This window comes from Pelophylax lessonae (genome assembly GCF_965119305.1).
Source record: "Pelophylax lessonae genome assembly, chromosome: 5".
Taxonomy (NCBI): Eukaryota; Metazoa; Chordata; class Amphibia; order Anura; family Ranidae; genus Pelophylax; species Pelophylax lessonae.
The window spans coordinates 192,677,285-192,703,308 of record NC_138772.1 but is presented as its reverse complement, the minus strand read 5'-3'; the positions used below and the strand labels follow the sequence as shown (position 1 = coordinate 192,703,308).

The 26,024-nt window shown below is 42.0% G+C and overlaps 1 protein-coding gene across 4 annotated transcripts in view; it reads right to left on the bottom strand.

Annotated features, from left to right (window-relative positions):
- BBS9 (Bardet-Biedl syndrome 9) overlaps positions 1-26,024 on the bottom strand; it is a 629,867-nt gene that overhangs the window by 351,414 nt on the left and 252,429 nt on the right. For all 4 annotated transcript variants that reach the window (XM_082258749.1, XM_082258751.1, XM_082258748.1 and 1 more), the window contains exon 11: positions 16,118-16,299. In XM_082258749.1, coding sequence (XP_082114875.1) covers positions 16,118-16,299 — 182 coding nt within the window. The remainder of the gene's footprint in view (positions 1-16,117; positions 16,300-26,024) is intronic.

The following is a 26,024-nucleotide window of genomic DNA, read 5'->3' as shown; positions in this document are numbered from 1 at the left end:
CCTCACAAACAAGCAACTCAGAGTAACACAGTAAAAGAGGATAGGGTTGCCTGTTTCCTGAACTTTACTTCAATATATGTAATTTACAGGTAAGTTAAAGTTCATCTAATCTTAATCGCACAGTAGAGGCCACAGGTTTGACATTCAAAGAACCTGGGAACTCTCCAAGCATTTAAAAAGGAGGGTGTGCAGCAACAAAGCAAATATAACTGTGCCAACAGGCCCAAATTAACAAGAATCATTAGACCCAACTCAGAATGCTTCTGTAAGATCCTTGTGGCTGAAAGCTGCATCCACAGAGAATTGGATGTTCACCTGGTTAAGCTTGGAAAAGGTATGCACAGAAGACCAGGTGGTGGTGGGCAAAAGAGGCTTTATGCTGGAATGCCCAAGAAACTCCTACCTGGTGGAGGAGGTGGAGTAGGTGCCTTATCCTTTAGGGTAGGGATATGCAAACTGTGGCCCTCCATATGTTGCAGAACTACAAGTCCGATGAGGCATAGCAAGACTCTGACAGCCACAAGCATGACACCCAGAGGCATGAGGGGACCTGTAATTTTGCAACAGCTGGAATGCCACAGTTTGAATATCCTTGCTTTAGGGTGTAAGCTTTTGAGAGGAATTGTCTTATCCACCTAGCAGTGGAGGCCCTTAAAGCAGCATGTCCCAGGCAAGGCCTTAAGGGAAGGACAAATAGGGAGTCTGTGTTCCTGACAGAAGTTTTGATTTACACTTTGATGGCTTTACTTCCAGACAGTGTACATCAATCCCTATTGGATAAAGCATAAAGAAGGAGAGTGCCACTAGCTCAAAGACACATCTCACAGATGTAATAGCCACCAAGAAGGCTACCTTACAGGAGTGATCATCCAAGGGGAATTCCCTGATAAGTTCAAAGGCCTGTTCCTGTAGGGCAGAGAGAACAAAATTAAGGTAATAAGGAAGTACAAGGTGCTGTGGGGGAGGTTTGATCCAGGAAAACACTATGAATAAAGTTTTTACAAGGGAAAATGACACCACAGGTTTTTGGAAAAGAATGCAGTTGGCCAAAACCTGGTTCTTAATAGTACTTAAAGGCAAATTCTGGTTAGGTCTCAACTGTAGGAAGACCAGCATATGAAGCACAGAGTAATCTCTCAGGGACAGAAAGCTTGTGTTCACAAAAGGCAAAGAAGGATGCCCAGGTATCATAGATTATCTGGAAGTGGTTTTTCCTCACTTTTAGCAATGTGTAAATGACAGAATTTGAGACCCTACTGTCCCTCAAGGCCTTGACTTCAGCAGCATTAAAACCACAGACTGAAAAGCAGGATGGAACAGGGGACCCTGATATACCAGGTCTGGCCTGTTTTGAAGAGGCCAGGGGTCATTTCCTAAAAGCCTGAGAATGTCTGTGTACATGGTCCTTCTGTGCTAGTTTGGTGCAATAAGAATTACTGTTTTTTTCTCTTGGTCTATTCTATGAAACAGTCAAGGCAGAATTCCCAATGGTGGAAAGACAAACTAGAAGTCATGGGAATTTTCAGAGCATCAAATGACAGTTCTAGAGCATTCTTGGTCTTTGCCACAAAAAGAGGTATCTTCTTGTTAAACCTGGAGGCCAGGATATTTAAATCTGTATTCCCCCTATCCCTGATGTATAATATCATAGATGCTGGGGTGATGGGCCCATTCCCCTTGGTCCAGGCGGTGATGATTGAGGTAATTCCCCTTCCAAATGTTCACTTCTGGTATGTGAACAGCAGGGATTGCTGTATGTGAACAGTGTTTCCCTGTCCTTGAGATTATTAATCTTGCTTCCTTCAAGGCTGTCTGACTCCTAGTAACCCCCTGGAGATTGCTGTAGGCCACAGACATGGCGTTGTCTTATTGCACCCTGAAGAAGAGGGTCCAGAAGTGCAAAACTATTTTTAGCACTCTGAGTTCCAAGATGTGAATAAGAAGTTTGGCTTCCCTGGGTGACCATGATCCCTGAATTGTGAAACATTGGAACACTCTTCCCCAGTCTGAGAAACTTCAATCTGTTATTATCACTGTCTATTGATGTAGAAGAAAGGACTTTTCCCTTTGTTAAGACTGGGCTGGTAATCCACTGGGATAGGGAATTCCTTGCTTGGCTGGATAAAAGCTTAGGGAGGTCCAGAGAAGGAACATACAGTGGGTACGGAAAGTATTCAGACCCCCTTAAATTTTTCACTCTTTGTTATATTGCAGCCATTTGCTAAAATCATTTAAGTTCATTCTTCTTCCTCATGAATGTACACATAGCACCCCATACTGACAGAAAAACACAGAATTGTTGACATTGTTGCAGATTTATTAAAAAAGAAAAACTGAAATATCACATGGTCCTAAGTATTCAGACCCTTTGCTCAGTATTTAGTAGAAGCCCCCTTTTGATCTAATACAGCCAGGAGTCTTTTTGGGAAAGATGCAACAAGTCTTTCACACCTGGATTTGGGGATCCTCTGCCATTCCTCCTTGCAGATCCTCTCCAGTTCTGTCAGGTTGGATGGTAAACGTTGGTGGACAGCCATTTTTAGGTCTCTCCAGAGATGCTCAATTGGGTTTAAGTCAGGGCTCTGGCTGGGCCATTCAAGAACAGTCACGGAGTTGTTGTGAAGCCACTCCTTCGTTATTTTAGCTGTGTGCTTAGGGTCATTGTCTTGTTGGAAGGTAAACCTTCGGCCCAGTCTGAGGTCCAGAGCACTCTGGAGAAGGTTTTTGTCCAGGATATCCCTGTACTTGGCCGCATTCATCTTTCCCTCGATTGCAACCAGTCGTCCTGTCCCTGCAGCTGAAAAACACCCCCACGGCATGATGCTGCCACCACCATGTTTCACTGTTGGGACTGTATTGGACAGGTGATGAGCAGTGCCTAGTTTTCTCCACACATACCGCTTAGAATTAAGGCCAAAAAGTTCTATTTTGGTCTCATCAGACCAGAGAATCTTATTTCTCACCATCTTGGAGTCCTTCAGGTGTTTTTTAGCAAACTCCATGCGGGCTTTCATGTGTTTTACACTGAGGAGAGGCTTCCGTCTGGCCACTCTGCCATAAAGCCCTGACTGGTGGAGGGCTGCAATGATGGTTGACTTTCTACAACTTTCTCCCATCTCCTGAATGCATCTCTGGAGCTCAGCCACAGTGATCTTTGGGTTCTTCTTTACCTCTCTCACCAAGGCTCTTCTCCCCCGATAGCTCAGTTTGGCCGGACAGCCAGCTCTAGGAAGGGTTCTGGTCGTCCCAAACGTTTTCCATTTGAGGATTATGGAGGCCACTGTGCTCTTAGGAACCTTAAGTGCAGCAGAAATCTTTTTGTAACCTTGGCCAGATCTGTGCCTTGCCACAATTCTGTCTCTGAGCTCTTCAGGCAGTTCCTTTGACCTCATGATTCTCATTTGCTCTGACATGCATTGTGATCTGGAAGGTCTTATATAGACAGGTGTGTGGCTTTCCTAATCAAGTCCAATCAGTATAATCAAACACAGCTGGACTCAAATGAAGGTGTAGAACCATCTCAAGGATGACCAGAAGAAATGGAAAGCACCTGAGTTAAATATATGAGTGTCACAGCAAAGGGTCTGAATACTTAGGACCATGTGATATTTCAGTTTTTCTTTTTTAATAAATCTGCAACAATGTCAACAATTCTGTGTTTTTCTGTCAGTATGGGGTGCTATGTGTACATTCATGAGGAAGAAGAATGAACCTAAATGATTTTAGCAAATGGCTGCAATATAACAAAGAGTGAAAAATTTAAGGGGGTCTGAATACTTTCCGTACCCACTGTATTTGTTCTATGCCAACAAGGTGTTGTGTTTGAGAGGTCTTGAATGAAATTGGGCAAATGAACAGCCTTAGAGACCACCATAAGGCCCAGAACTCTCATGGAGAATCTCACAGAGGGATGTCTCTTTGACCATGAAGAGCAACTCCACTTTTGTTGAGAAAAAAAATCCTCTATAGGTAATGAATGTACATTGCAGGGGTTTAAACGTACTTTGTTGCAAATTCCCACCTTTTGTTGCTTATAAGAAACAGCTCTATGTTTTGGTATGTCAATGTGCAAAAATAGAATTTTTGTAAGAACTTACCGTAAAATTATTTTCTCTGAGTCCTCTGACAGTCGCCGCAGCTCCATATAAGCCTTCACTATTGGGTAAGTGCGCCCTCTGCAGGAGTAAGCTAGGCAGATAGAAATGTTAATACAAAACTTTTCTATACTTAGACACACCTCTAGGGGGCCATCCCCAGCCATTATCCCTGATCCAGTCACAACTGGTCCTCAGTTTGTAGCAAGCAGTACCGGAAGGCAATAACCCCCAGATCCAAAAAACCAGAGGGGCGGGGGCGGTGACTGTCAGAGGACTCAGAGAAAATAATTTTACGGTAAGTTCTTACAAAAATTCTATTTTCTCTTATGTCCTCTGACAGTCGCCGCCGATCCATATACGCCTTTACTATTGGGACGTCCCAAAGCAGTGCAGGTGTGAGGGGTGGGAAGACGTCTCTGCAAATAACCACCAAACTTCAAAACTTTGCGGCCAAGGGAAGCATCCGAGGATGCCAAAACATCAATTCTGTAGAATTGTGTGAAAGAGTGCACAGACGACCAGGTCGCCGCTTTGCACACCTGAGCCAGAGCAGCCTGATGGCGAAAACCCAAGAGACGCTGACGGCTCCAGTCGAAAAGGCCCTTAAAGGGAAAGGAGGAACCTGACCCTCAATGGAAGAGGACTGAAACAAAAAACGTCAGTCTGATCCACGGAGGAAAGGTAGCCGCGGACATGGCCGAGCACTTCCCAGGTCCCTCAGGAAGAACAAACAGGGGATCAGACTGCCGTGGCAGCCAGGGAAACCCTGACCGCCCAGACCACATCCAAGGAATGCAAAGCCATCTCCTGGAGATGCTCGGGCTTCTCACAAGCGAAGGCAGCAGGATATCCTCGGGGAGGTGGAACGAAGAAACCACCTTGGGAATAAAAGACTGAGTGGGTCACAGAACCACTTCATCCCTATGAAACACCAGATAAGGAGAACAGCAAGACAAAGCCGCCAATGCAGACACTCTGCAAGCAGACGTAATAGCCACCAGAAAAGTAACTGTTTGGGACAACACAGGCAGAGGAAAAACTCTGATGTTCTCAAAGGGAGGTAGTTGTAACACAGACAACACCAAATTTAGGCCCCGGGGAGGCAAGAAAGCCTTCCTCGGAGGAGCCAGACACCGCACCCTTATGAGGAAGGTGTGAAGCAAAGATTATGATGCCAAGGGACGTGGAAAAAGATGGCCAAAGCCGACAACTGACCCTTTGATCGCGTTTAGCGCCAAACACTGATCCACGCCTTTCTGCAGGAAGGCCAAAAACTTTTGACACCAAGAAGGAGCGAGGATGGAACGCATGCGATCCGCACCAGGCATATACACTTTCCAGGTGCGATGAGAAATCTTCCTCGAGGTAGCTTTACGAGCCTTCAATAATGTAGGGATGACCGCCTGTGGAAGACCCCTACCCCTCAAGACCTGGTTTCCAACAGCCACGCCATGAAAGCCAGAGACTGCAAAGCAGGAAGGAAGATCGGCCCTTGAGACAGAAAATCGTCCTGCAGCGGAAGCCGCCCGGGAGGCCCGATGACCATATGAACGATGGCCGCGTACCAGGACCAACGTGGCCTGTCTGGGGCCACCAGTAAGACCATCATCCGTTTAAATGCCAACCTGCGGAGCAACCTGGACAACAGTCGAACCAGAGGGAAGGCATACAATAGCCGATACCGGTGCCAAAAGCACCCCTAACGCATCCGTGACGTCTGTAAGAGGATTGCGAGGTCCGGCTACGAACTTCCCAACCCCATTGTCGAGACAGATCCACGTCCGGAGTCCCCCACCGGACACACAGGAGGCGAAACACCTCCGTATGCAGGGACCAGACTCCCTGGTCCAAGGATAGGCGACTCAGACAGTCCGTCTGACAATTTTCCACACCCGGAATGGGAACAGCCGAAAGCGCAGGAATGTGCAATTTGGCCCAAGACAGGAGCACGGCCACTTCCTCAGCCGCCCGGGCACTCTTGGTGCCCCCTTGGTCATTGATATAAGCCACAGCTGTGGCGTCGTCTGTCCGTACTGGAACCGGACACCCCTGAAGTTGAGATAACCAATGGAAACAGACAAAGCCTGATCGCGCAGAGCTCCAAGACATGTAACAGCAAAGAGGCCCCCACCGCAGGTCCCTGCAGGAAGAGGTGAACTGGGCCACCGAGTCAGATTAACCGGCCTTTGTCTCACCCGACCATGGCTTCTTGTGACCACCGGAGGGCTTGAAGCCCTTGTCCTGCGCCCCTAAGGCACGAAAGGACCCACACTGAGCTATCAAGGAAGCCCCCCCCAGCGCGGGAGGACCTACCCCTAGCGACCAGGGGCAACCAAGTACTCTGACCCCCGTAAGTCCCTTAAACAACTCCTGAGTGTTCCCAAAAGGACGACTCACCAACAAGGAACATCAGACACTGTCTGTCTGGAAGCGTGGTCAGACGACCAGCTTTTGTGCCAAAAAAGGCAGCGAATTGCGACCCCGACCACAGACAACCGAGCGACCAACGGAGCCTCGTCCAAGGCCATGTCACACAGGTACATCCCCGTTTGGGTAACCCAAACCACCAAGTCAAGGGCAGTCGGATAGGTCGACTCCGTCACAGGGTGCACTGAAGCACTTTGGCCCATGCCGCGAGAGCCTGAGATGCTAGCACCGCGGCAAACACAGGTGCAAACAGGAAAGCGCCTCAACGCGCCTAAAAAGGGATAGCGGTGGGAAAAGATGCTCAGGCACCACCAGCATATGTGTAATGCGATGTCACCAGTCATGCACAAGTTTGCGAAAATTCACAGGGCAGGGAAACCTGACCCCACATCTGGGCACTTTGGAACCCGAAAGCAGCCCTTGTACTTGACTGACAGGACTCATCGTCAAGATGGAGAGTTTCCGTAATGGCGCTAATGAGGATTGCTTATGGCAGCGCGTCCCCACGCTACTGAGGAGGAAGATTCTTCCCCCCTCCTCCTCATAAGTGTAGGACATGGACCCCACAGGAGGAACATTGTCCGTGGCAACCATTCAGGCTCGGAGTCCGAGGACTGGGAGGGCACAGGCCGTTTAAATTTTTTTTTTTTTTTTAAAGAGCACTCTGCAGATCCACCATGGATGCAAAAAAAGAGCAGCAGAAAACAGGGACCAGGGAAGAGGCTTCAGGAATACCCGAAGCCCCCACCAAGCCTGCGGGGAAATTTTTGGTCTGGGAGTCCAGAAAGCCAAGATAAAATAAATGGGACGCTGGCCCTTTAAATTGGTGGTTCCTGCGGAACCCCACCGCAGCTTGCATTGTTTGAAAGAGCTCCTTCAGAAAATGCAAAATCCACAAAAAATAACAGTTTTGCCAGAAAAATGCCTTTGGCATTAGTAAAAATCCCCCCACAGTTTCATAAACTGTCACAGACTGCTCTGAGGTAAAATGGAAGGAAAGAGAGGAAGTGACCTCATGCCCTTAGAGGCCTTGCCCAGAAGCCCTACAAAAAAATGGTGCGCCAAAACAGGCCTTTTTTTTAGCTACCTACAAATACGTAATTTCGCACAATCCATTCCGACTAACCTCCAATTTTCCCCTTTAACTGTGTTTAAAAAAAAATTTGCCTTGAAGGTCTGGCCTCCAAGCGTATCTCTCGCATTTACCAGCTCTTACATACAGATAGGTCATCGACTGGGGCTCAGCACGCCTAAATGCGAAAATGGGAGCATGTCTTGGGTGAGGAGCTTCCTTTGAAAACATGGCAACTTATCTGGTCGCAAGCATCAAAAAGCTTGATCTGCACCTTGTATAAGGAGAATCAATATAAGATCCTCTTTCACTGGTATCAAATTCCAGATGTGCTCCATTCCATATATCCCTCTGCCAATCACCGCTGCTGGCGCTGTAGTAAAGATATAGGTACATTGTATCACATCTATTGGTCCTGCCCAATGATCATCCCTTACTGGCGAATGGTCCACTCCCTCCTCCACTCCATCTTCGGGTCCTGGGTGCCTTTTCATCCCAAAACCTTCCTTCTAGGTCTCCCATCCGCCTCCTTTTCCAAATTGTCTAAAAAACTACTCGCACACATGCTAACTGCCGCACGATGCTTAGTTGCTCTTAAATGGAAAAAGTGGGAACCTCCCTCACTGTTTGAACTACACTCCAGGATCCGAGATGTGAAGAGGATGGAGTACCAGACTGTTGACTCTCTTGAAGCTCATAACTGAGTATGGGAATTATGGGATATACTGGAAACGCCCCTAACCTCTGTTCCCCCGACTTAATGGCGATATGACTAGGTGGTTGCTGTGGACTTTGGTGGGATTTTGACACAGATGGATGTTCTCTACTGCCCTCTCCCCTCCATCTATATCTTCCTTTCTCTCGCCTCTTAGTTTATCTTTCCCCTCTTTTTTTCTCCTATTATCTTTATTATTTTTTTATTTTTGTACCACATCTGGAGCTCATTTCTGATGGGTTATGCATGGCAGCATAGCCGGAACCTGGTTGACATACAACAGTCTTGAGCAATAATCATTAAGCTTGATGTTGATGAATGATGTATGTTTTTTTCTCAGGTTTTATTCTCCTTAACTGAGCTTCATTGTTGTATGTCGTGCAAGTTGACACCATTTATTACTATTGTCAATCTATTTTTTTAATTTTAATATTTTTTTTTCTTTGCTCTTCCTCTTATTTTCCTTTGTTCTTACTTTTGAAAATCAATAAACTTGTCAGTTTTTAAAAAAATAAAAAAATCACAAGCTATCGCAATTTACATTAATTTCAAAAGTGTTTTAAAAGGAATTAACTATAATCCCAGCAAGACATCTTAGCAAAATGTTACTGTCCGAAAAATTTGGACCTCATGGGAAGACCAGTGTTAATTACATTCACACGGCATAGAAAACAGTTACTGAACAACAACAGCTAAGCTGTTTTAAAGACCATAGCAGTTTAACCATGTCAAATCTTTACTAAAAAAAAGGTTGTGCTTAAAAAAAAAAAAAAAAAAAAAGGAAAAATCAGTGAATACTTAACTCAAACAAAAGTTGCATAACCATTTACAATATTATCAGCCTAAAATTTTCAATTTTTCATACAGGGGCAGCGTAGTGAGGAACGGGCTACACGAGAGCCGGCCGGCTGTAACGCTCCTGCGTTTTATGTATGATGTGGATTTTCAGCTGCAGAAATATTCCACTTCAGTAGTCATGTAGAGAAACGCTGAGACACCAATCCCAACTCCCAATGACTCATCATGTGTGGATGATCTCAATTCAGCAAGTAAATACACACACTCAATAAGATGTTTCCTAGAGTGACTTATGTATATAGTAACACAGTGATGATAGGCTGAAGAGACAGGTTGGGTAGAGATGGTAGATGACAGACACTTGAAAGGAAATGTTCTTGAAAGTAAGATAGTAGCAGATGGGATGCAGATAGGTTTAGCAATCATGTATGGTAGCAGATGACAGAGTAGCAGGTGGACATACAAGAGAGATCAACCCAGTGCAAGAACAGGTGGTAGTAGGCTCAAGAGCTAGCAATCTTAGATAATGCAGATGTAGTAATAGTCCTTAGTATGCAGAGCTAGATAGTGTAAGCTTTAGTATGAAGGTTATAGAGGTTTCCCCTGTGGGGTACTTATCACTAATAGCAATGTAGCAGAGGAGAGGTTCGGCAAGAGCGGATGATCCGGTAGCAGGATACAGGGATCAGCGCAGCGTGGTTCCGACAGCGAGGTATGCTTGCAAGCATGAGAGCTTCAAGACAGGTTAGCATCAAGGCACAAAGCAGTTTGAACGAACACATGTGAGTGGGAGCCGGCGATCTAAATAGCCATCCAGTCCGGCGCTCAGTGATGACAGCATCAGTCTTAAAGGTGTATGCGCACCTTACCAAAAGAGAATGGTGGGGCGCATACACTTATGAAAGAGTAATTAGGGTACCCAAAGGTACCAGAACATTACACCGGCTTGTCTATATGCGAATTTCTGTCTTGGATACTGTAAGTGTGTTTTTAATACTCTACCAATAAAGTTTGACGGTATTTCACTATTCAGTCCTCTCTTTTGTATGACCTACTGAGTTACATCCTGTGACCGGTCCTGATATCACCACCTACTGGCTGTATCTTGGAGGCTTGTTGTCGTGATCCCTTTGAGTGGCTCTGCGAGGAAACATCACTGTATGCTTGATTTGCATAGCTATCTGGTAAGGAGATATGCATGTCATCTGTGTGCAGCACCGTGGTGACTAGCTTGATTGGATCTTCTCTTCACTCTACTGATCTTGAAACACAATTTCTGGGACTCTGGGATTACTTATATGAACTGTCATGAACTCATATGGTTGTGTCTCTGATTAAATATTGCTCACCAATATTTTTTATGTATAAGTGTATTTTGCAATGCTCAAAGATTCAGTAGATTTTTGTGTATACCATTCATTTTTGGTGCCTATCTGACATCTGCTGCCATTAGTGAAATTTTTCCATAAGGGTATTTTTATAAGGATTCATTATCTTTATCTGATTGGTATATTAATCAAGTTGTATTAGCGCGGCTTTTCTCTTTTATTTTATTTTTTATCATTAGTACAGTGTCCTTGCATATTTTTAGCACTGATCACTGTATTAGTGTCACTGGTCCCCAAAAAGTGTCAAAAGTGTCAGGTGTCCATATGGCCGCCGCAATATGGCAGTCCCGCTATATCCCATAGGTTGTAGATGCTATAACTTTTGCGCAAACCAATCAATATAAACTTATGGAGTATGTGTTATAGCAGAAAGTAAAAATATATATATTTTTTTTTTCAAAATTTTCTTTTTTATTTATAGCGCAAAAATATAAACTGTCGAGGTAATCAAATACCACCAAAAGAAAGCTCTTTTGTGGGAACAAAAGGACAAAGATTTTATTTGAATACAGTCTCGCATAACTGCGCAATTGTCAGTTAAAGTAACTCAGTGCCGTATCGTAAAAAATGGCCTCGTCAGAAAAGGGGTAAAACCTTCCGGAGGTCAAGTGGTTATACCTATAGTAAGACTCAGAAACAATAGTATGCTTTATCCTTTTTAATCTACACACTGACACTAACTTACAATAAGTAAAAGAATGTTTTCTCTCCCTATCTAAAACACACCAACCCTGATATTTGACCCTAATCTTGTCCCTAACTCTGATCTAGCTAATTTATCTTTATTATATTTAATTATTTTTTACACAACTTTTTTTTTTTTTCAATTGACATACTTCTCCTCTAGCAAGTAAAAAATATGCAATGAGAGGGATTTATCAAAACTGGAGCAGCCAGAATCTAGAGCAGTTTTGAATGGAAAACAATCAGCTTCTATCTTTCAATTTCAAGCTTAAATGAACAAGCTGAAGTTGATTGGTTGCCATACATAACTGTTTCAGATTCGGTTTGCTTCAATTTCAACAAATTCCTTTCAATATATCAGATACTGATCACTGTGTTAGCCACTTATAGGCTACTGATCAAGAACCCAGAGTTGTCGGTGACAGCTCAATCTCACAAACACAAACACAGGTATGGATATATGTAACCCTATGAAGTAAGAGCCACCTCAGTGAGGTCACATATATGTGTCACGTACCTGGCTGAGGCTGAGTTGACAGGAGGGCTTTCCATTACACCTCCTGTCCTGTATATCATTAAGGTGGTGACAGGATATAACAGGGCACGGAGGGGCACGGGTGCCTGGTTAGAGATCCTGGACGGAAGGTACTTGCAGCAGGTGCCAAGCAGCGGGCAGGCTCACGGACTGGCAGATGCGAATACACGCCAATAGGTGCAGAACAGCAGGTAGACTGGTGGACTGGCAGGTGCAGGTACACAGAAACAGGTGCAGGACAACAGGCAGTAACCAAGCTTGTGAAAAGGCGGATGCAGGGTCTCAGGTTGTCAGGCAGGCAGAAGTCGATAAAGTCCAAGCAGCAGAGGTACAGAATCAGATCCAAAGAGTCAGAGCTAAGCCAGGGTCAGTATCAAACAAACAGAGAAGGCAACAGAAGAGCAAGCAAAGGGCACAAGCCAGGTCAGCAGTAGGGTATTAGGAACGAACAAAGTCAAACAGGCCGAAACAAGCACAGAATCAGGTCACAGACCGTAGAAGCTAAAGACCACTCTGCAATCTTCTGGTCTATGCAGCCAGTTTAAATAGGCAAGAGGGGGCCAAGAAAGTATTCACGCACGCTCATGCTAATGCGCCAGTGCGCAGATAAATTAGCGAGCTAAGGCACGTCTAGTTGTCACTCGAGAATTCCTTTGCGCATGCGCGTGACATAGGGAACTTCTAGTTATCACTAGATCATTTTTATTAGCAAGTGCACGTCTTTGTGCATGACTGTGCATACAATTTCCCTGACAATATGTGTACACTTGTCATAAAGGGTATTAAGGGATTAGAGTATACCTATCAATAAAAATCACACTTCACATAAACCAAAAGGGTACATGCTGGCATTACAAAATCAATTTGAAAGGACAAAAGTGCTCTAAAATCTCACTTTTAGCTACACTGGTAATGCATTAATTACATGCACTGACGCAATTATTGACATAAGATAGGATAACCTTTTCTTATGTAAACCTTAAAATTTTTACTTTTTTTAACATTACTTTTACTTTAAATTACTTTTAAGTTTTACTTATTTATTTTTACTTTGTATTTTACATTTTTTTTTTACCCAAGACCATTTTCAAAAAACATCTTGCTTCCCAGTGTGTTATGTTGTTGAGGCTAAAGTGTTAACTCTGGTGTCTACTTTAATCATGTTTACTGTCTAACTGGAGAACCTTTTAACCACTTCACGTCCAGAAGGTTTACTCCCCTTTCTGATCAGGCCATTTTTGCGATATAGCACTGCGTAACTTTAACTGACATTTCCACGGTCATGCAAAAATGTACCTTAATTACATTTATGTGCTTTTTTCCCACAAATAGAGCTTTCTTTTGGTGGTATTTGATAACCTCTGCGGTTCTTATTTTTTGCGCTAAAACCAAAGAACGTCCGACAATTGGACAACACATCCAATAAAAAATGTAAAAGATCGAATATCTATATAAATTTAGGCCAATATGTATTCTGCTATATATTTTTGGTAAAAAAAAAAAAAAAAAACGCAATAAGCGTTTATTGATTGGTTTGCGCAAAAGTTATAGCATCTACAAACTATGGGATAATTTTATTTTTACTAGTAATGGTGGTGATCCGCAATTTATAAAGGGACTGAGATATTGCAGCAGACAAATCGGACACCTGACTTTTTTGGGGACCAGTGACAATATTACAGTGATTAGTGCTAAAAATATGCACTGTCACTGTACTAATGACACTGGCAGGGAAGGGGTTAACATCAGGGGAAATCAAAGGATTAACTGTGTGCCTAGATCATGTGTAGTGGAGGACATGCTTTTACTAGTGGAAGACATGGATCGGTGTTTCTGCTTTACAGAAAAACAGAATCCATGTCTTCTGTACTGACAGAATGACAATCTGCCTTGTTTACATAGGCAGACTGTCAGTGTACCGAATGATCAGCGGGTGCCCCACACACTCATGCCCAAAACCCGGACGTGTATAGTATAGTACAGTGGAAGTGTATATATATATATATATATATATATATATATATATATATATATATATATATATATATATATGTGATTCTGCGCAGTGAGGCCGCCCTGTAGCAGTAAATCTGCTATGGGGTGGTCGGCAAGTGGTTTTAAGACAACATTGGTGCTTTAAGTCTGATGTAAGTCAGGGTGAGATTGCTATCTCTTTTTAAAAAAAAGGGAAATTGGAGTGGCTGAAATCCAGCTACTATTCATCACTCCCATTTCCTGAAGCAGATGACACACTAAGCTATACTAATATTTTTAACATTTTCTGCAGAAAGTCACACAGGGGCTACACTTTCCTACATATAGAGTGCCAGTGCGTTAATAGGAGACTAGCCAATGCCATGAGTAACTGGGATCGAAGACCGGCTTTGTTCTGACTTCAAACTCTTTATCTGTGCCAGTAGGCTGAATTTTGTTTTCAAGCTGGTAACTTATGCTCACTATAAATTGGTAGAAAGAGACAGAAGAAAGCAGATGCAATTGAAACTATTTCATGATTCCCATTTTTATTGCAAACCTATAAAGAGTAAAAAGTAGAAAAATATTTTCACCAACTGTCCTACTGAATCAGATAATTCTACACCACACTTCATGAATGGAAATCTCCAAACCCTTCTCTGTTGATATAAAGATTACAGTATATTCCTAAATAATAGGAATAGAATAAAATAATATTTAGATCTACCAGATTGACAATTCAAAAAATAGCTATATCTACATTATGTTACATCTTTTATTGATTGAAAAAGTAGTTTCATGAAATGAAATCAAATATATAGCAGCATATACTGTGTTAGAATGCCAAGAAATATTTAGAGTAGCATAAATAACTACTTACTGTAAGTTAAGTTTTAATACTTATAGTCAAATCATGCTAATGTTCAAATAATCTTACTGGGCTTTCTTTTGGTGAACCAAGTTATTATGTGTAGAGAGTACTATAATATGTTACATGATGTAATGTGTAACATAAGTATTAGTAAATCTGACAACATTTTGAATACATTAATTTACCAAATGTCACAACGTTACACCACACTTCTTAGAGTTGGTTCACACTAAGGCGACACGACTCTGTACTACTTCGGGGGCGACTTGTGCATTGCCATGCACCACGACTTCAGAGCGACTTGCATGGACTTCACATAATGGAAGTCTATGCAAGTTGCTCCGAGGTCGCCCCGAAGTAGTACAGGACTCTTTTTCTAAGTCGGAGCTACTTGTGTCGCTCCTATTAGAACGGGTCCAGTAGCGGTCAATGGACCACGAGGGAGCGCGACTTGTCAGGCTGACAAGTCGCCTGACAAGTCGCGCTAGTGTGGATCGACACTTACAAGTTCCAAAATTACTTGCACCATAATAACAACAAACAAGGGTTGTAAATGAAAAGGGCAATAATTGTGTAGCACCCTCCTACGTAGGTGCTAGGAAAACGCATCTATTGCTCCTTCTGCTTATCAGGGGAGCCTGATCTGTTAGGTTGCCTGTTGCATGTCTCCAGGTGTGATTCACTGGGTCTGAGGGAGTGTCCCCACTGTATCCAATGAGGGAGCTTGTTGGACAGTGGAGGAAACCCAGCCAGTGACACATTAGCTTTTATGGGAGTCCCAGTGGGAAGGCATTCTTGCAATGCATCCTGGGATTGCTCATAAAAGCGGAGGGGATATGTGACAGGGCGTCTATGGCGAGAAGCAGAGTCCCAGGAGGAGGCAGACGTCTGGTCTCTCCTCCTGCTGTGTATGAGAAAGGTGATCTTAGGACAGTCGGCCTAGTGAACCAGGTGTGGAGCTGAGCTGCAGCGGATCCAGTGTAGCTGACAGTGGAGTTGCTGGCAGAGTTTCTCAGGAAAAACAGTGTCCGTGAGTACTCAGGGACTTGCCAAAAGGTCGGCCCAGGAAGGGGACCACTCCAGGGAAGTCAGGGGATCAGGGAGCTAGCTCACACAGAGAGTATTATAGTAAAAGGGGTGCCGTGTAGAACCCTGAAGAATAGGGATAAAGGGGGAGCCTAGTTGGGCCCTGAAGAGTGATTCACAGAGTGAGACAAGTCCAGTAAAATTCTTCTTCACTGCTAGTGACAAGGTGAAGCAGTGGCCTTGCCGCACTCAGTTATATCTAAACGTCCCAGCAAATTGTGCATAGTTTATTCAAGTTGGAGTATCCCACTCATTCCTTCTCCTATCCAAGTTCTCAAATAAAACTACAAAAAACCAAAACACCTAGACTGTTTCTTGACTGAGCCAAGCACTTCAAAGTCGCTAAACTATTGTGTTGTTGCTATGGGTAACCCAGGGGATCCTGTCACCAGCAGCTCCCAAGGGAGTAGTGCTACAATTGTAAATAACAACCGCTATAATTATTATGGTGCATTCTTGCAAAATTTTACCTTGTGTTTTTGAAGCTTCCTTAATTATTTTCTGGAGTTCTTTCATTTCCACATCCAGCTCTTCATAGTTAATGTCACGAGATTCCACCTTAGGAGCCTGGAAGAGCGAAGGGTCAGTACCCAAGTAGGAGCACTGTAACTGACCACTGTCACTCAGTGTCACTAATATCCCTTTCATGTCCCTGTAAAAAAAAAAAAAAATAATAATATACTAAAACGTGCAAATAAATTCATATTCTAGAAATATCATTATGAAAAAGCCATAAATCAGCAAAATATTTATAGAGAGCACAAAAGAAAAAACAAGATTTTGATTCCCCTTTGGAAATTAAGGGTGAAGAGGTCCCCATTTTCAACTAAAACTGATATGGTTCCTTGTAAAAAGTTGCTCACTGGTAATGGCACCCTCCATCCCAACTACAGACAGAAGTAGAGAGGAAATGGTTTGATTATCAGCAAGATCTTTTAAAAAATTTTACTTTACCAGGAAAATTAATTTTTCTCACATCCGGTTCAATAAACATCACCTGTAAATATTTCACTGTTAATGTTGTTTTCTTTTCTATAGTGATGTCCATTTCAAGGAATTGTGAAGGATGCAAAAAAAAAAAAAACAACAAATTGCATTACTGTGCAAAGTGACTCTGTCATAAGAGAAGTATGGACTGCCATTGCAGACCTCCTTCTAAAAATGCTAGATGCCTGGCTGTGTCTTATTTCAGTATGTTAGTCACAAACCAGGAACAAGCATACTTTAAATGAGTGTCGGATAAGTGTCAGAACTGCTTATCTTTATACTTCCTATTCAGTATCGTGAGCAATGATGCAATGAAGTCAAAACATCAGAATGACAGCCAGGAACTAAAATTTTAAAAGAAAGCTTAGCAATTCCATTAATCTTTCATGGAAGTGTTCCTTTAAAAGTGGTGCACTCTATGCTGTTTGCATATGCAACGATGTCAGGGCTTGTATTAACCAATGCCGAGGGGAAATAAAACACAAGACAGATCAATTCAGCGTCATTCATTCTGGATGAAACACACCAAGGGCATGCATGTTTCTTATGCGGTTTAATAAAACCCCATCTACATTTCTTCCACACTGTTTAGTCAATAAAATCAGTATACAGTCTTTGTATGACAGTATCAATCCACAAAAAAATAGCTAAATTTCTTTCTAAATCGTCTTAGAAAATAGAGTAATAAACAGCTTTCTTAGTAGAAAAGCTTGTTTCAATACCCCTCGATCCCACGGAACTATTAATGAAAAAAAAGTCTTGTGTATTGGATGACTTGAAAGAGAATAATTTTGTCGGTGTAATTCTATTTCTGCTACAAAGTACAAAGCATCCTTGCTCTATTTCATGAAAGGAAACACAGCGTACCAAGTCTAATGAGCACCATATTACTGTCATTAAATATTAAATTTAATTTACTAAAAATACATTTCCATTCTGCAAACTGTGGAAAATAGTTTTTCTAAATCTCTAATCTTATCTTATACAGCTTAATTTACAGTGTGCCCAAAACTTACTACCGAGTTTCTGCAAAATGTATTACCATATCTGGCACTAAAGAAATGACACCTGCAATTTCAATCACCTTTCCACAAGAGTTTTACAAGGAATAATTCCGCTGCCTAAAGCGCCACCATCCCAAAGTGCCATATTTTTATAAGCCACTTCAGGTAACAAATCTGCAGTATTTTTCAAAAGACCATAATCAGTACTTATGAATTCTGCATTTCTCATGACATAGGGGGGTTCTAAAGTTGAAGCACAATTCCCAGCTACTTCTGAATAGCACAATTTAATTGTAAGGAACATGAGAACCCCTGTCTCTCTGCTGTTTATACTGATTTACGAAGTCAAGCCACTGTGTCTGAAAGGAAGAAACACAATACCAGATTTTATCTTTAGGTGGAAATGCATGTAAAATGTGCAAGCGTGGCTCTGGATAAAATTGGAGGAGTCGTTGCAGGAGAGGACCTGTTCGTGTTTGTACATAAAGTAGTGAAAAGCAGATAAAGCAGAAAAGAGATAATAGCTTGTTGATACCAACTGTAGGATGTGCTACATAAATAAAAAAAAAATAAATGAAAAAACCTATAGCAGAAGGCTAATTTAAAGCGGAGTCCCACCCTTAAAAACATTTTTTAGCTAAAAATACCCCCGGGACAGTCAGGGCTGGTGCATTTCAGCAACGATAGCCTCTGAACTGTCCCTGGTTTTACTTACCTTTTAGAAGAAATACTTACCTTGAAAATGTCTTGTCCAGCGCTGCCATCTCAGGTGTGGGCAGCTGAAGCCGGAGCGTCCTCTTCGTTGTGTCCTCTTCTGGGACGTTGGAGTCCCAGAATGCCCTGCACCGGCCCTGCTCGTCACTTCCGGGGCAGGCGCGTCATCCCTGCACAGCTTCTAGGCATGCCCAGAAGCTGTTTAGCAGGCGCATTCTCCTGACACTCATCTCCCAGGAGTCAATGCAAGCAGGAAGAGACGGCGCGGGCCGTGGCCGCAGAGGGAGGAAGAGGAAGGAAGGTAAGTATATTTTCTTTAAAAACAAGGTAAGGAAATTAAAAAAAAATGTAAACTATCCAATTCTTTTTCAGGAAAAAAAAAGAAAGCGGATGGTGCAAAGTTGTTTTCGAGGCCGGAACTCCGCTTTAACATAATCTGGAGTATATTGTGAGATTTCACTTCAAATAGAGAGTGTTTGAAGGACTCACTCCTCTCAGCAAAATGCATTTTAGGGTTTTTTAAATACCCACTTTTATTCATCCAAACATTAACGTAACAGTTCATGTTCAAGGACCCTTTCTCTACTGAAACAAATTATGGCCGCATCTTTAAACAGGGACAGACCATCTGTCTCTCATACAAACCTCCTTCTCTAAACCTGTGAGTCAGAGCACACGTACCGCAACAGCAATGATCAACTTCTCCTAAATTTACTGTATACACACTTGGACAATAACACTTGACCCATTTCTCAGAACCCAGATAAAGTCTCCTGACGTGACGTAATGAGTCGGCCAAAACGGACTGGAAGTGATGTCGAAGACCACGCTATGCTATTATTTGATAATTGATAATTGATTATTGTTGTTTTTAACACTTTGATGTAAAAGTTATTTCTTTAATAAAAATTTGATTTTAATTACAATACTACACTATGGGAGGTCACTTTGTTTTACCCTAACATATGGACAAGCATGGATGAGGGAGCCTTTTAGGAACCACTTCCACAGTTACCAAAGCTAACTGAACAGGATCAGGACCAAGCTAACATCGATGGAGGACGTTTCCTAAGTGTAATCAAAAGTGCATCTGATTACTCACTAAGGTGTGAATACTGGGAGCACATAGGTGTCACATTTGGGGTGGAAGCACACCATTTGTTTTTTCACGTTGTAACACAGAAATTGTTATCACAGAAGGAAGTCGATTGGGCACGTTAATCACCTCTGGATACAAACTTTTATGCACTTTCAGAACATATGCACTTTATCATGAACGGACCTATGTTATGCACTTTATGAGTTTGTTTTGAATATTTGATATATATGTATTACGGATTATTTTTAGTGTATTAATGATGTTATTGAGTAACTAAAAAGTTTGCACAACACCAAATTCTATATACACATTATCATTACTTGAGGGAACACAGTGGGTGTATGCGGCAACTACATCTGTTAATATTTTGAGTACACACAAACACATCAAGCGCATTCTTTTAACACTATGCTATCCTTTGTATAGTGGTAGAGTAGAAGTATTATTCATTATCATTTCATTTCTCAGAATGCCATCTACCACCCTCATTATGGGTACCCATGTGCCTTTTCTTAGACCTATCCTGACAAACATAAGGCTGCCTTCTACAGGACCTGAATGACTTCTCCCCTAAACCCTTTATCCCATGCCTTTTCAGACTGGAGATACATCAGCTGGTACAGCTGCCCAAACAGTATGTAAAGGGGAACGCCTCAGTACATGAATCAGAGGTACATTGTATGCTTTGCTGCCATCACACTGACATATCTTCCGAAGGGACATGTTAAAAGCTTCCTAACAGCACATTAAAAGGTCATACTGCCTTATTATGATAATATGGGGATTTTTGAGGCATGGCACCTTTGTGAGTAATAACAGGACTCCTAAGCATTGACATTGCTCTGTAAGCTTTTTCAGCTATAATGGAGTCACATTACTCTGCATGTGCTGACCAAGATTTGAGCGTCTAGGGCAGTGATGGTGAACCTTGGCACCCCAGATATTTTTAAACTACATTTCCCATGATGCTCCTGCACTCAGCAGTGTAGTTGAGCATCATGGGAAATGTAGTTCCAAAACATCTGGGGTGCCAAGGTTCGCCATCACTGGTCTAGGGTAAATATACTTACAAAGCTCCCAATGGGACATTTTCTTTACACCAATATATATACTTTCATTCAGCTTTGAGTTATTTTTCATTCACTTTACCCCAAACAGGTACGGGTTGCCCTAATTGGGAATTACATTCCTTTTTGTCCATTGCCACTAGCATTATTGAGAGGGGAAGACACCTAACTTAGCACTTTCAAACATTTTATTAAGCATATTCTTAAAGACTAACTACTCTCAGATCTCCCCTTTAGCTCTGCCTCACAGAGCTAACTTCTTCAACATTTGAACTATAAAGCTCAAGCTTACTCCAAAGCTTTGAAGCAAGTTTCCAAAACTGTGGTATATCCTTCCCCAAACTAACATCCTGTACTAATGCAGGGCCTACCCCACTATATACAGTACTGTACCACCCATAGTTTCCATGTCCACTTTTGCTGAGGATATACAATCTGTGTGATGTAGGAGTGCTGAACCTTATGCGGATGCCTTTTTAATGGAATGGGTGGTTTGTGGTCCTAGAGGCTGCACATCAGCAACTGTGGGGTCTTGCAGAACCCCCAGATGAGTTTGTTAAAGGACAGGGGTGCCACACCAGCTTGAACAGACTTTTTAAAAGACTTTTATTTTGGAACATCCAACGCGTTTCGAGGGCTCAGCACTCCCCTTTCTCAGGGCTAAAGGATAAAGCAGGCACTTGGATCGGAAATTTGCTAAGGAGTAATTGCAACCGTCAGTCCCTTCTAAAAATCAGACTGATATTCAAGAAGGTTGTCACCCACAATAACTAGGTTATTTGGGTCCAGCAAATACTTCTGTTCTCACCATCAAACTTAGAGACAACCATTTATATTCCTAACACTGCAGAGGGAATACACACAGCTTAGCAACCTTGCATAACAATGACTCGCCTCTTATCGGATACTCTGCAAGCAAATCTCCTTATCTCTGACATTTACTATAGGCAACCGGGCCCCTAGCTAGACCTTTACCAAGAGAGATTCCTTCTGGCACAACTTGCCAGTCTACACTTACTGTTTCTCCCTGCATTTCAGGGGCTTTATTTGTTATACCATAAAAATGCTCTTTTGAGACCCCAAACTCTTCACTCACACCACTGCACACTCACCAATAGCCTTACTCACAACTCTGTTTATTTTTAGAAGATTACAATTCGGAATAAGAACTACGGGCACATTAGCACATTAGCACCAGTCACTAACCAACTGAGTTAAAGCTAAAACACAAGGAAAAGACAAACGACCCTATTTACTTGCACTTATACTATGTGAACATTCCCTCCATGTGGTTAGGGGTAGTACAAAAAGAAATGCAATGCAATACAATTGTATAAATTTGACAGCTCAACAGGAATGCTATAAATTGTCAGTTCTGAGCATTTCCACCAATCAGCTACAACATTAAGTCCAAGATTTTATTGAATTTCTCAAGACATGTCCTGGCTGTATAGATCAATTTAAAGATGAACTCCTTTTTTGTTGAGAAAAAAACATTCCCCTGGGTGATCTATGTATATTGCAAGGATTTTAACAAACTTTGTTGCAGATTTCTATTTGTTTCTGCTCTGAAGAAAAAGCTTTGTTCTTCTATGTCTTTTGGATATCAATTCTGAATGGGAGTGGCTTTTTCATTATTTATCTGGTAATGCACATGCAGTGCTCTAATGAGGAAAGTAGCAGGGTCTGCATCTCTTTAGAAGTGATTAACCCTTTGGGGAATTCCATACACCAACTGTGTAAGAACGCCTCCAGATTGCTACGTTGCATTGACTTTTACAGAAAATGACAGTACTGCAGATTGAAAAGGAAAGATACTTTTTAACCACTTGCCGACCATCGCACGACTATTCACTGCGGCAGTCAGCCCCGTACAGGCAAAGTGATGTAGTACTACGTCGCTCGCCTACGAGCCTCTAGGGGGCGAGCACGCGCCCCCGGAGGCGCGCTCCCGCCCTGACATGTCCGCGCGAGTGACCGGCGGACCCGATGTCCGCCGGTCACCCGCAATCTCCCGGTGCAGAGGGAGAAAGGCAGGAGGCTAATGTAAACAGAGCCGCCTATCATTCTCCCTGATCTAACTGCAGAGATCATACGATCCTGCTATGTGGGATCGTATGTCTCTGTGGTTACATCACTAGCCACGCCCATTTACAGTTAGAAGCACGCCCCTAGGGACACACTTAACCCCTTGATCACTAATAAAGTTAACCCCTTCCCTGCCAGTGTCATTTTTACAGTAACAGTGCATAGGTATAGCACTGATTACTGTAGTAATGTCACTGGTACCCCCAAAAGTGTCAAAAATGTCAGTCAAGGGTCTGATCTGTCCGCCGCAATGTCGCAGTCCCGCAAAAAAAAATCGCAGATCGCCACCATTACTCGCTAAAAAAAACAATAAAAATGACAAAAATCTTTCCCTTAGTTAGTAAACGCAATAACTTTTGCGCAAACCAATCAAAATACGCTTATTGCAATTTTTTTTACCAAACATATGAAGCAGAAAACAAATTGGCCTAAAATGTTAAAAATTTTAGATTTTTACATTTTCTTTTTTTTTGGGGGGGGGGAATTTCATATTAAAAAATTTGAAAAATATTGTTATTTTTTCAAAATTGTCGCTCTTTTTTTGTTTATAGTAGAAATCGCAAAGGTGATCAAATACCACCAAAAGAAAGCTCTGCTTGTGGGGAAAAAAAGGTCGTCAATTTAATTTGGGTACAGCATCGCACGACCGCGCAATTGTCCGTTAAAGTCACGCGGTGCCGAATCGCAAAATAGGGCCTGGTCTTTGAGCAGCCAAATCCTCTGGGGCTTAAGTGGTTAATAACATGAAATTTAAATATGACTTGTGTCGCAATTGTATATGTTCTATAAAAAAAAAATTTAATTTGAGATTTTTTTTTTCCCCCACAAAAATGGAGTTACCCTTTAAAAATTTCCAAAGCATCATTAATCAGCTTGAAGAACAGCATGTTTTTTGGAGGTTTGCATTCCTCCGACCCAACGCAGTAAGATTGGCTTGTGAACAAAGAAACAAATCAAGCAAAAGAGTTTCCAGTTGTAGGAGCCTGGAATACAATTAAAAACATACAGAGTAGCACTTTTGGAGAGAAGGGTACTATGAGGACCAGTGTTTGCACCAAGAAAAAGTATATTGCTTTCCAATAAATCGGAAACACCTCAGAACATGTGGTAGACGTCCGCTGCTGCTGAATGTAATCTAGGACAGAGTGTGATCGAATAGTGTAATCTTGGAAAGTCGTGTGTAATGTAGCCCATGGAGCAGTTCAAACTAACTAAATTTGTCCATAGTAGTGATGTCAACAAACCTGGTTTGCTGCAGCTCATCTTATAGGTCATCTGTTAGGGAGTAAAGAGACAAGAACTCTCTGTCTGCTACAGATAATATAGGTTAGTAACTACCTTTTTTTTGGACAGGATGTCAAAGGAGGTTCTCAAGCAGAGTAGTTGTCAGAGTTAGCGCAATTTACAAGGTGTGCTACAAGAAGAGGTGGATATTAGGTATTTCATGGTTGTCTTTTAGATATTGAAAACTTATAGAAACATAGAATGTGTCGGCAGATAAGAACCATTTGGCCCATCTAGTCTGCCCAATATATCTGAATCCTATGAATAGTCCCTGGCCCTATCTTATATGAAGGATAGCCTTATGCCTATCCCATGCATGCTTAAACTCCTTCACTGTATTTGCAGCTACCACTTCTGCAGGAAGGTTATTCCATGCATCCACTACTCTCTCAGTAAAGTAATACTTCCTCATATTACTTTTAAACCTTTGCCCCTCTAGTTTAAAACGGTGTCCTCTTGTGGTAGTTTTTCTTCTTTTAAATATGCTCTCCTCCTTTACCGAGTTGATTCCCTTTATGTATTTAAAAGTTTCTATCATATCCCCTCTGTCTCTTCTTTCTTCCAAGCTATACATGTTAAGGTCCTTTAACATGTATAAAAAACTGAAGAAGAAAATGCCATTGACAAAGAAATGAGACAGTTATTTGATATCTTTGGATGTGCACCACACAAAGTCTGGGTGCCCGTTTAGCTCCAGAAGGTTGGGGTTAAACCACTGAGGCTCATGAGATGAGGGCAGCTCCTATTATAGTCCAGCGGTGTGATAGCTCAGTGCCAAGCCAGAACAGAGGTAGTCGAAAGGGATATAGGCTGGAGCGGGGTAACAGATATCCTGTGGATAAGGTTCCATAGTGGTTCAAGGGACCCTACTACAGCTGCTTCCATGGAAATAACTGCATTTTTCAGTGAAGTTAGTCAACCACTCTGGCATGAATGCCAATTGTGAGGACAAATGATATTTATAGAAGTTAGCGTGAGCAAGGCTCCCATCTGCAGGTGCTGCCTGTAATGTTGGCTTAACCATGCAGAAGCAATATTCCAAATAAATGAGAATAAGAAAGAATCAAGTTCGTGAAACAATGTATTTGGAATAAAACCTGGGAAATCTGGATTATTTTTAGAACTTTAGCAAGATAAATATTTATTGGGTTGATATAAACTATCAAATTAAGAGAAAAAGCAGAGCAGGTTTTAAGTTAAACTTAAATTTGAGAGATTATTGCAATAAGATGAAATTGGAAAAAAAAAAGTAGAGCTCATTATGGATAAGAACACAAAAGTATTTAAAGTTCTCAACTGTGGCCAGTTTAGAATGCTACATAAAGGAGTATGATTTAGGGGGACCTATAGGGAGAATGATTCACTCTCCCAAGTGCACCTGCAAACCAGATAAATATCAGACAAAAACTATCTATAGTTATCCATAAGCCTCTTCTAGATGCCACAAGTCAGACATGAATGCCGAATACTATATGCAAAAAGCAGCTATAAAAGGGGGCAACCCTGATGGGTGCTCCTTTACAGTAGAAAAACGGCAGAGACATCCTGACCCACAGGTATCCTCTTTAGTGGTTCAACTTAAAATAGTTTAGCTCAATGTAGAAAACTACGGACCTAAACCCAACGCATGCATAGCAAACACATATTGCTAACTGACCGAATAAAAAACTTTCATTACAGTGCCTTGAAAAAGTATTCATACCCCTTGAAATGTTCCACATTTTGTCATGGTACAACCAGATATGTAAATGTATTTTATTGGAATTTTATATGATAGACCAACACAAAGTGGCACATAATTGCGAAGTGGAAGGAAAATGATAAATGGTTTTCAAAATTCTTTACAAAAAATATCTGAAAAGGTGTCGTGCATTTGTATTCAGTACCCCTGAGTCAATAGTTTGTAGAACCACCTTTCGCTGCAATTACAGCTGCAAGTGCGAAATTGCTCAAGCTCTGTCAGATTGGATGTAGAGCATCTGTGAACAGTAGTTTTTAAGTCTTGCCCCAAATTCTCCAATGGAATTAGGTCCGGACTTTAACAGTGCCGTTCCAACACATGAATATGCTTTGATCGCAGGGGTCTTCAAACGATGGCCCTCCAGTTGTTCAAGAACTGTAATTCCCATCATGC